General features: G+C 41.2%; 1 protein-coding gene across 39 annotated transcripts in view; it reads right to left on the reverse strand.

The window, feature by feature from the left end:
- The window catches only part of RIMS2 (regulating synaptic membrane exocytosis 2), a 765985-nt gene that overhangs the window by 394392 nt on the left and 358976 nt on the right, over window positions 1-12617 (reverse strand). For all 39 annotated transcript variants that reach the window (XM_065398069.1, XM_065398065.1, XM_065398088.1 and 36 more), the window contains one exon: window positions 6451-7376. In XM_065398069.1, coding sequence (XP_065254141.1) covers window positions 6451-7376 — 926 coding nt within the window. The remainder of the gene's footprint in view (window positions 1-6450; window positions 7377-12617) is intronic.

Here is a 12617-nt window from a genome sequence, read left to right on the forward strand (position 1 = left end):
CATCCCCTGAGGTCTTACTATCTATAACTCTCTGACATCCACCTTGTCTCTCTTATATCCTGGGTCTAACATGGCTACAGCTACCCTGCATTCACCTTGTTGTAAAACCATGCAATTAAAAAAATAGTTGAATGGTTTAGGATTTTTTTTTTTTTACAACTCACATATGATTTGATAAGAACACTGACATCTGAGGAATTGTTTTTATCTAACTAGCTAATAGCTTTTGCTCCTGTAATTTAGGGAAAATATAAATGTGTGTAATATTTAGGTTCCAAATACATATTGCTGCTGTACATATTCTAAATCTTTTTTATCTGAAATGGCATATGTATTTCCTATTTAAAGTTCCCATTTAGAACTGCACAGAAGGGAAGTCTGCCCTCCAGATATGGCCTTTTGACAGCAGACAGTCTGCTACATCATCCCCTCAGGACTGACAGCAGTGTTGAAAAGGCAGGCATGACCTAGCAATTTCACGGACCTGAGATGTGCAGAAAATGAGAGTGAAGGCTTCATGAATCTCCGACCCTGTCCTCAGTTGGATCCCACTGCTCCTGACCTGTCCTCCCAATTAATGGCAGCACCTGACCAGTTCCCATATTCACTCTATGATTTGTTAAAGCCACAGTGTGGAAGTTGCAGCTTCTTGTGCTGACAGTAACTTAAAAGGCAAATTGCACTGAAAGCTCTAATGCCCTGACAGAGAAGTTACTGTATTCAGCAACTTTGTGTTCCCCACAAATCTACCCTACTCTAATTGAATTAGCCATATCCCACCTGGCAGTAATGGATAGATAGGGGCTAGAGGCAGTGGCGCACTGGTGAAGAATACTACCACCTTTTTCCTGCACATATTCTCTAACCTTCCTCTATACAATTAGGTTACAGTTATGACCCCCTGCCCCAGTTTGGAACTGCCTACCACACCCTAACTCCCTCCCAGACCCCACACCCCAACCCCATCGCCACTCCTACCCCTTGCCCCAGGACAGAACTCTCTCCCGCACCCAAACTCCCTCCTGGAGCCCACACCCCCATCCCGCACTCCAACCCCTCGCCCCAGCCCTGAGCCCCCTTCCACACTCTGAACTCCTCCGTACCAGCCCGGAGCCCCCTCCTATACCCCAAACCCTCAGCCCTGGTCCAGGATTGGTTTCAGCCTACCTGCTCTGGACCAAACAGCTGTGCAGGAGCAGGCTTAGAGAGACAGTGCATATGTGGTGCTGCATCTTCTGGGAGAAGCAAGCCCAAAGGCACCCCAGACCTGGGGCTGGGGACTGATCTAGGGAGCAGGCTGAGGCACGGCCGCAGCCAGGTTGGGAGAGTGGCCCAGACCCAGCAGGGGAGCCTTGACCATCATAGTAACTATAGAGACAGATACCAGACAACGCAGCAGAGACCTTGGTTCATGAAAGATTTTAAATGTTCTTATTTTACCATTTTTGTAATTACTTTTATGAAAAAGGAAGTAGAATGGAATTCTAAAGGAAAGGCTGATGTCCTCGCCTTAATTTATACCATGAAGTTTGATCAGCTTTAAGTTTAAAAGCTCGGGGGGGGGGGGGGGGATGACACACATATGCAATGCCTGGTTTAAGTCATACAATTTACCATTATTTATATAATTTGACATCTAGTTAGAAAGTGAAGCACATTGATAAATCTAACACATACTCTAGTAGTATACATAGACACTATACTTACTTTATTGCCAGAATATTAACATAGATTAAGCTCCATAAAATATGTTTTGTATTTGTATATTCCTTTCCCTCCATTGACTGAGATTAAACCCAATACTGAAAACCGAAGACATTCAATACTCCTTTAAGCACTCATCCTGCAGCCGTTACATGCACACAGAGCCAGCCTTTCAGGCCTATGGCTGCAGGTCATAACTGCTTTTGGGCCTAAAATGGCAATGCTAATTTTCTAAAAAAAAATAAAAAAGTCAGTTTCTAGCCCCTTCCCATACAAGGACTGCCCTGAAAATGTAAAATGACTGAAAGAGCTGAAAGTTTGTCAGTGCAACTTTTCCTAAGGTTTGCGAGTTATTCATGGAATTCACTGGCAGGTGTTTGGGGCCTGCAAAAACTCTCAACCACAGATCACTCAATTCTGAGAGGACACTGGAACAATTCATAGATGTAAGAGGCTGCTACAGCCAGCTCTGTCATAGCAAGATTCTGACATCTGAGCAGGTTCTTCTGTTTAGTTGCAAAATAGTGCCTGGGGTGAAAAGACAGGAAAGCTCAGCAACCCAAGTGATGGCCTTGTGCAGTGGACCAACCATACAACTCTGAGACGAAAGTACTACTGCATTCTAATCCTAGTTCTGACACCACCTGCCTCTGTGGCCTCAATCAAGTCATTTACATGTTCTGTCTTAAGGTCTGATGATCCTTGAACAAAGGGATGTAAAATCCGTCCTAATGGAATGGTTGAGGATTCCCCTGGTGTGAGGGATCCTCAGAGAGCATAAAGCAAGCGTATTTTGTTTGAGCAGCCAAGACATTTGGAAAACTTGCTATTTTAAAAATATTGCAATAGAAGGGATATGTATACATGTGCTTGGGTTTTAGCTAGGTTTTTATGGAGAATTCTCTGAGACAGATGCTTGCATAGGATTCTGAGTGAAGGCTTTAAGTCCAACGAGAATGCTTGCTGTTCATGAAAATAATTACTCAAGTAGTATGTGCTATACAGTATGTGAATTAACTCACTCAAGGTCAACTCATAAAACATTTTTTTTTCTCATGGCATTTTTGTAGGAATTAAGTTTCTTTGATAGCCAAGACCTTTTGATTCCAGAGAATTCTAGTATTATCTAGTATTATATCATATTTCCCAAGATACACTAAGTGCACATTTCATTAATATTTTCATTCTAGACACTAGATTTGGTCATCTCCCTGCTAGATTAAGTCATAAACATTAGGGATGAAATCTTGACTCCACTGAAGTCAATGGGAGTGTTGCTATTGATTTAAAGGGGGTCATGCGTTCACTCTAGGAATTTAAATGTAAATCCTACTGTACCTAACTGAATAATTTGATTCTTGGAACCAGAATTTGTGTAAGCCCCAGAGCTAGACTTAGAGGGATGGAACTCTCTGTTTCCCGCTGTAACCTAGCCCTGGTTGCCGCCATCAACATCTGTCAGAGGGGCTACATGTATAAATGTCATTGACTTCATTGGGTAAGTTCAGCTGAGTTATTCAGATCTTTACTGTCATAACTGAGATAAGATTTAGGTCTCAATATCTGTAATGCTATTTGTATCATAAGATTGTATGATTGTCACTCTGTGTGTCAACTCTGAAGCCTAGAATGTCTATTGAGTCAGAGTGAAGCTGCAAGCATGGTTTAGAGATCTTTTTGTTCAAAATATCACCGAGTTCAGTCATCACTGGGCTCTGTGGTCTGTTACTGTCCAGTTTTTAAGTTCTCAGCCCTTTTGGCTTCACAAATTACACCCGTGCAGTGTACAGCTTCAGTAAGCATGCATCTATCATGCCGAGTCCTAGACTATTGTGACATCAAAGGTAACTCAACCAACCACCACCCTTACTCTCAGGGCCGGCTCCAGGGTTTTGGCTGCCCCAAGCAGCCAAAAAAAAAAAAAAAAAAAAGACGTGATCGCGATCTGCGGCGGCAATTCGGCAGGAGGTCCTTCGCTCCGAGGCGGAGTGAGGGACCGTCCGCCGAATTGCCGCCGAATACCTGGATTTGCCGCCCCTCTCCGGAGCGGCCGCCCCCAAGCACCTGCTTGACAAGCTGGTGCCTGGAGCCGGCCCTGCTTACTCTACAACTAATTTGCAGGCAACAATTGCATTGGTTGTATGAAGGAGACTGCACAGATGGGGGATTACTTGGCCCAATTGCCACACCTGTGCGATTGGGCTTTCAGCTTCTGGATAATAATAATAATAGCAATAAGTTTCCTGATCTCAACTCACAAAACTGGCTAGGTGTTGCTACTCTATAAAAGGCAAACCGGAATGAATGTTGTGGTTTCCTATTCCTAGCAGTTAATATTTTGTACACTACTATTAAAGAACCCAAAATATTTATGAGCAGTTAGGTGAAGATAAAATTACAACTCTTTGAAATAATATTCATAAAAAGTAAGTTACAAAGTTAATACAACCATTATACTTTATACCAACACAGAAAATGTATGAAGTTAAGTGATATAAATATTAGCTTGATTCTTCTCTTACACTAGTTTTATATTTGTGTATTATATTGGTTTCTGTGCAGTGCCTCCTGTTTACACCAATGTAAGTGAGAGGATCATCAGACCCTCTTTCTACCAAAGACAAAACATCTGTTAGTTTTGGTGGGGATAGAAATAACAATCTGTGGAAAGAAAAATGGTAATATTTTATGCTGGACAATATTTAGCACTATGATCCAAAAGTTGGATATGCAACTTAATAACAGGAATTCTGGCCTAAGTATTCAAAAGTGCCTGTGTGACGTGCGTGTGGAACATCTGATGTTCATGTGTAAATCTTGTGCAATGTATCTAACCGTCTCTCTAGAGATTTTTGCAACCATTAGTATCCTAACAACTTTTGCACATGCATCCAGTATGGATGAAGTGTCTGTTGGGTGCATGAAAAAATATTCACACAATTTTGAAAATGTAGGTCTGTATATATAATTCTTCATACAGCCAGCTAAATATTTAATTAAAAATACTTGTCTATTTTGAGGTCTTTCCTCCAAGAGCCCTGCAGGTTCCCTTTTTCTTCCTTCATAAACTCCTTCATAAACTCTATTCTCAAGACTCCACATTATGGTCATCATACTTCTGACGGAGGGCTGGATCCTTTAAAATATCAAAACTGCTCCTTAATTTTCCATAAATGTTGCTCCTGAACAACACAAATCACTCCTCTTCCTGAGATAAGCGCCGCCCGGGGCCCGCACCCACTCACACACCCCAACCCCCTGTCCCAGCCCTGAGCCCCCTCCCACACCCAAAATCCCTCCCAGAGCCCACACCCCACACCTTCTCCCACACCCCAACCCCCTGCCCTAGCCCTGAGCCCCCTCCCACACTCTGAGCCCCTCGGCCCCAGCCCAGAGCCCCCTCCTGCACTCCAAACCCCTCATCCCCAGCCCCAGCCCTGAGCCCACACCCCCAGCTGGAGCCCTCACCCCTCTGTACCTCAACCCCCTGCCCCAGCCCAGATCCCCCTCCTGTACCCCATCCCCCTCAGCCCCAGCCCTGAGCCCACACCCCCATCTGGAGCCCTCACCTCTCCCACACCCCAACCCCCGGCCCCAGCCCGGAGCCCCCTCCCACACTCCAAAACCATTGGCCCCATCCCCCAGCATGGAGCCCCCTTCTGAACCCCTAACCCTTCATCCCCAGCCCCATTCAGGAGCCTGCACTCCCAGCCGGAGCCCTCACCCTCTCCTGCACCCCAACCCCCTACCCCAGCCCAGTGAAAATGAGCGAGTGAGCAAGGGTGGGGGAGAGCGAGCGATGGAGGGAGGGGGGATGGAGTGAGCATGTGGCAGGGCCTTTGAGAAGGGGCAGGGATGGAGCCTTGGGAAAGGGATGGGGCAGGGGTGTGCAGTTTTCTGCAATCAGAAAGTTGGCAAACGTAAGCACTACTGAGACTCCCAGTCCAGTTTTGCTATTCTGATTTTTCATCTGCTTTTTACATCAGCATATTCAAACCATTCTAGTCTGTAATGGGGAAGAAATGTTATTTTTGTAACATTAGATAAATAGAGTCATTTTTGCATGTGCCTAACAAACAGACAAATTGACTTCCTGATACACAGGTAGGATAAGCATTTCTGCTACAGGAACATAAAATTTGTGTGTATGTCTTCTCTGAAGCACAATCCATACCAACCACTAACCTTCACCTCCTCGCCTCTCAGCTAGATAGATTCACTTATTTAACAAACAGGAGTCATATTCTTCCCTTTCTTTCATCTACGCAACCACACTGATATCACTCAGCTTTCACAAGCGTAACTGAAGGAAGAATTTGGTCCTAAATGTTTTACTGTTTCAGCCACCATCATTAAAAATGTAGCCTTTTGATAGGTTTGTGATTTCATCCAGTCATTTGACCAAGAAAATCTTATGTGACAACACAACCCAGATACTTGAAAGAGTTAATTGAAAGTTTTCAACAGGCACAGTAGTCCCTGTCAAAAATGAGTAGCATATCCAAATGAATTTATTAACTCTAATGTTCTTCTCCATGTTACCCTTACTGCAATTTATCATTAAACATATTTCAAAATAAAAAACAAAGCAAAAAAAAAAAAAAACCCACCATGTGAAACTGAAAACCACATGGGAACAGCTATAGATCACATGATTCAATCAAGTATATTAAATAAGATAAAATACAATGAAATAAACAATGACCCATATTGAACATTGAAATAGTAAAAAAAAATAAGTCTTACCTTTTTCACTAACACTTTCACTTTCAATCTCTACATCATCACAGCTCGTATATTCTGGAGTAGAAGCCAATTCTTCTTCTGAGCTGCTCAATGAAACCTGACGCATTTTACCTCCCTTTTTTGTTTTGTGTGGCTTTGGTGGTGGAGGCCTGACTGACTCAGATTGATCTGAGCTGAGTGAATCATTCCTTAACATGGTTTCCATTTTTTCACGTTTAGTTTTCCGTACAGCAGAACTGGGATCCAAATGGTGCTGTTTCCTTAATGAATCAGTGCGCCTCATGTCTGGCCTATCGAGAGGAATTGGACTCCTCCTAGGTGTTGGAGGGCTATGATTTGTTGTCCTCTGACGATTGGGACTTGGTCCCTGAGCCTCTCGAGTTCTTTCCACAGAATATGAACGTTGGTTTTCCATGGCAGCTCTGCGCTCAGATATAGATCTTTGCCTTGACGGTCGTTCCATCCTCAGCATAGATATCCGGGACTCCTCCAGTTCAGTGTTTGCCAACGAGACATCACTGTGTCTTCGTTCATGGCGTGCTCGGGATACTTCAGCATGGATACGCATTTGTTCCTCATATGGTTGTGGTTTGACAGGATAACGAGCCAAATTAGGATCACTTCTGTATCGTGCCTGGTACTCCTCTTCTCGCCTCTGCCTCTCATATTCCTCTCTGTTCTGCACCTCATCTTCCTCTACAGAATACTCTTTGGAATGTCTGCGACTTCTTCTGTTAGAATCTCTGTAGTCACCAAGTTCAGGTTCTTCGTACAGCTGAGACCCACGCTGTGATCGCCTATCTGTATAATCTGATGGTGACCTTGGCATTGCACTGTCTGATGTAGCATACTGTGAATATTCGTCTCTCTCGTCCCTTTGGTCGTATCTTCTGTTCTGATCTCTTGATACTGATGGGCTTCTTTTCCTAAGTAAACAAAGACAAACAACAGGTAAGAAAATTCTGTTGATACTTCCAATAGCATAAATATATCTGTTACTTTAAATGGATTAAGAAGGTACTGTGGTCTGCAGATTCAAACACAATCATTCCACTGACTTCTTTTCTGATTGCAAGTATGCTTGAACCTCGTTTACTTATTTTTATTTTTTTGAAGAAACTTAATGAGAGTATGCCATGTTGTGTATTTATTGATGATTCATAATTCACTGAAGCCAAAAACGTTACAAAGAAAAATGTTAATGTCATAATAATTAAACATTTTAAAAATAGAATGTAAGTACTTACACCACTTCTACAGCATGACAACCATCTTACGAGCTTCTATATTTCCTGGTGTAAATTTCAAGCCAATGAGATTTCACACCTGCCTCAGTAATTTGTTCTAGTGTTCAACTACTCTTACAGTTAGGAAGTTTCTTCTAATAGTTTACCTAAATCTCCCTTTCTGAAATTTAAGCTCATTACTTCTTGTTCTGTCCTCAGGGGTAAAGAAGAACAATTTATCACCCTCCTCTGTATAGCAACCTTTTACGTACCTGAAGACTGTTTTGTCCCCACTCAGTCTTCTCTTCTCCAGTCTAAAGAAATTCATTTTTTTCCAATCTTTCCTTGTAGGCCATGTTTTCTAGACCTTTAATCATTTTTGTTGCTCTCTTCTGGAGTTTCTCCAATTTATCCACAACTTTACTGAAGAGAGGTACCCATAACTGGACACAATACTCCAGCTGAGGCCTTATTAATGCTGAGTAGCATGGAAGAATTACTTATGCCACTCCTGCTAATACATCCCAGAATTATGTTTGCTTTTTTTGCAACAGTATTATGTTGTTGACCCATACTTAGTTTGTGATCCACTCTAATCCCCACATCCTTTTCTGCAATAGTCCTTCCTACACAGTTATTTCCTGTTTCATAATTATTCCTTTCCTACTACAGTATTTTTTATTTTTCCTTATTGAACTTCATCCTATTTATTTCAGACCATTTCTCCAGTTTGTCAGGATCATTTTGAATTTTAATTCTGTCTTTCAAAGCGCTTGCAATCCCTCCTAGCTTGATATAGTCTGAAAACTTTACAAGTATACTCTCTAGGCCATTATCCAAATCATTTATGAAGATATTGAATAGAATCAGACCCAGAACTGATCCCTGTGGGATCCACTCAATATGCCCTTCCAGCTTGATTATGATCAATTGATAACTACTCTCTGAGTGTTGTTTTCCAGCCAGTTGTGCACCCACTTTATAGTAGGTTCATCTAGGCTATATTTATCTAGTTTATGAGAAGGTTATGAGAGGCAGTATCAAAAGCCTTACTAAAGTCAAGATATACCATATCTACCACTTCTCCCCTATCCACAAGGCTTGTTACACTGTCAAAGAAGGATATTAGGTTGGCTTGACATGATTTGTTCTTGACAAATCCATGTTGACTCTTACTTATTACCTTATTTTCTTCTAGGGTCTTACAAATTGATTGTTTGATTATTTGCTCCATTATCTTTCCGGGTACTGAAATTAAGCTGACTGGTCCATAATTCCCTTGGTTGTCCTTATTCCACCTTTTAAAGATAGGTACTATATTTGTCCTTTTCCAGTCCTCAGTTATGTCTCCCATCCTCCATGAGTTCTCAAAGATACCTGCTAATGCTTAGGGATCTCTTCAGCAAGTTCCTTAAGTATTCTGGGATGTATTTCATCAAGCCCTGCCAACTTGAAGACATTTAACTTGTCTTAGAAATTCTTAACTTGTTCCTTCCCTATTTTAGCTTCAGATCCTACCCCGTTTACACTGATGTTCTCTATGTTAGTCATCCGATCAATGCTAATTTTTTAGGTGAAAATGAAACAAAAAAGGCATTTAAAACTTCGGTCATCACTGTGTTTTCTGTTACTGTCTTTCCGTCCTCATTAGTAATGGGCCTACCCTGTCCCTGGTCTTCCTCTTGCTTCCGATGTATTTGTAAAATGCTGTCTTGTTATCCTTTATATCCCTAACTAGTTTAATCTCATTTTGTTCTTTGGCCTTTTAAATTTTATCCCTACATGCATGGTGTTATTTTTTTATATTCATCCTTTGTAATTTGAACTAGTTTCCATTTCTTGTATGATTTTTTTCTGAGTTTCAGGTCATTGAGGATCTCTTGGTTAAGCCAGGGTGGCCTCTTACCATACTTCCTATCTTTCCTATTCATAGGCATAGTTTGCTCTCATGCCCTTAATAATGTCGCTCTAAAAAAATTGTCAACTCTCCTGAACTCTTTTTTCCCTTAGACTTGCTTCCCAGAGGATCTTTCCTACCAAGTCTTTGAATTTGCTAAAGCCAGCGTTCTTGAAGTCTTTACTTAGCTGTTTTCCCTCCTACCATTCATAAACTTTGACCCCTTCCTGGTCTCACAGTGAACCCACACAGGTGCCTAGCCTTGCGACTTCACCTCTCTCAGGGTGGAATCTCACCTTATCTCTCTAATATCCTGGGACCAATACGGCTACAACACCACCTTATATATCTGTTGTTATTTTTAGATTACAAGCTAATTCCCACTGATCATTATGAGCTTCCATCTAATCCATTCTTTGCCGTTAACTACTTTTAAGGTGTCTTATAAAAACCCTTCATTTTGCTCCCCCAACTAGATGAACTAAGGGAAATCATACTGCTGTGTTTACAGAAGTACACTGGCACATTCAAAGCTAATATGGCCTTGACAATGTGTCAATAATTCTGATGTGCAACATCCAACTATCAGGTCAAAAAGGCAATCTTTGTGGTAATTTTTCTGAAAATTAACACATTTTTTGAAAAGGTCACCATTTGATTGTAAAGTGAGCACAGGCAGCTTGATTTCTGCTCCTTTTAATTAATAAAAATATATATAGTATTTTTCAACTTCCAAGTACTTCATAAATATTATATTTAAACATATATGTGAGGCACATTACATAAATATTATCCCAATTTTTCAGATGTGAAAGCTGAAACAGATTAAAGATGAACTGTAAAGAAAAAAATCCTAACAACCTTTACATATGTTTGCTATTAATTCACACTAACATGTTTTTTAAAGCTTTCCTTTCCCCGCCCCCGACCCCCCAGATCTATGACATTTAGCTGTGTGTCTCATCCTTATCTTCAAATCGGGGGAAATCTTGTTTACAGTGTGGTAGTGACATCACTAGTACCATAGAAATTCAAATAGCTCAGCTGTAATCTGACCTCCTTCTGCTCAAACAGTCAATTTACTTGATTCCCTTCCCCACACCATGCTGGAAAAGTTGGAGGATAAGTACTTAAAGCAAAGTAGAGAAGGAATAATCCCCCCCCCCCCCCCGGCCTTCTTTGATGGCAATGATTTCAGTGGGTGGAGCCTAAGCCTGATGAGACTCTCATTCACTTGGACTTTTCGCTGAAAGGAAAATCCACAGTTGTATTTTGTTTTTAAATCAGTTCAAGAGTTTTGTGAAGAAACAAAATAGGCTGAGGTAAGTTTCCATTAAATTTAAAAAAGTGACTACACTCAAAAATCCCATGCAATTCACCAATGCTGCAGTATAAAGGGTATCTATATCACATTCAGAAATTGTTCTCAGCACTCCCTAGCTCCCAGTTCTGTGTTCAGACCACTATCATACAGCTCAATTAATTGGTTATCATCTTATTTTGTACTACATACACTACAGGAAGTGTTGAAAAAGTTATGCTTGTACCCCATGTAAAAATAACAGTGTGGGCACTACATTTATCTACACAGGCTTACAGTTTTCACACAGGTGAGATGGTATTGCATAGCTAAACATAAAAAGAAATACTTGGTTTAACCTGGACCATAGCCATCTATTTACAAATACAATAATTAGTTGCCTAGTTGCATAGTCTAGTTATGATTTACCAAAAAGTTTGCTCTTCATTTCCTACAAACCAAATTACTGAGAAACAAATTTTAATAATCAGTTTAAAAATTTTGCATCATACATAATGTAACAGAATTAGAAAGATGATGGATTTACCTTGTTAGGGGTTTTCTGTGTATGTTTATTGTTGTGAAAAAGATTAATTTTTCTGGATTTTCAAAGATATAAATATTTCAGTGTTATAGATCTGACAAATTATCCTTAGTATCTATAAAGAATTAAAAGGAATTTCTTGGGAAAGATTATTTCTGTTCCCAGCATTAGAAAAACTAGGTTCACTTTTTAATCGCAGGTGCCATTGTTTTGGTAAAGAGAAAAAGCCATTTCAACACTGTCATAAATGAGCGTGCAACAAGGGGAGGACATTTATAATAATGAGCACTGACGAATATGCAATATGTACAAAAAACCATTTACTTAAATGTTTTCAAAATATATTTTCCATACACAAATGAGTTACTTTGAAGTGATATGAAAACGGTACTTGCTCAGTACTATTTTAACATCAGCATTGCCAACCTCAAGAGATCAAAAATTACGTCAGCTCCTCAAAAACTGTAAGATTTTTTTTAAATTGTGGTTTTAGTTGGTGTTTTTTACTTTTTAACTCCCCTCTATTCCTCTACCAACATGTGTGATAATTTCAGGTTGAAAAGTCAGCCTTTAATGCACACAAAAATGTACACCTCTCCTTGGCTGCCCAGATGGTGATGTCATTTACCTTATCCTCATCCCTGAGATAGGAAATGGATGACAGTTTCCCTATTACTGTTTTGACCCAGCAGCAATCTTCTCTGCTTCCTGCTGTCCAAGGACTTCTCTAGCTGGGACCAAGGAATACCACTTCTCTGGTCACCCCTTCTCATGCCTTCTACTGCCTCTCTGTGTTATAAGACCATACATGAAGGCAGGGCTCAGAGGCAGAGCAGGTCTGTGTCCTTAGTCACGAGGCTCATACAGATTTCTGGCCTTGTGCTCAGCCCTGGAAACTGTGGGATTGCAAAAGTTTCTTCTACAGGCAATAAAATCCCATGACTCACAATCAGTTTGTGAGAACTGGCAACACTGCCTTCCGCTGGCTGCTCAGAGGGACTCTCCTTACCCACCACTACCATCAGGCTGAGGGAACTGCCATTCTGTGCCCTCCATCTCCCACCCCCATCATTGCACCCTCTCAGCTTCCCTCCTGCCCCCACATTCCTCTGCACCCCATTCCCCTGCAACCCCTTAATCTTCCTCCTGCTCCCCCCAGTGCCCTGCTCCTCCCCAAAATCCTCATCTGCCTTTCACAAT

The sequence above is a fragment of the Emys orbicularis genome, chromosome 2, assembly GCF_028017835.1.
Source record: "Emys orbicularis isolate rEmyOrb1 chromosome 2, rEmyOrb1.hap1, whole genome shotgun sequence".
Lineage (NCBI taxonomy): Eukaryota > Metazoa > Chordata > Testudines > Emydidae > Emys > Emys orbicularis.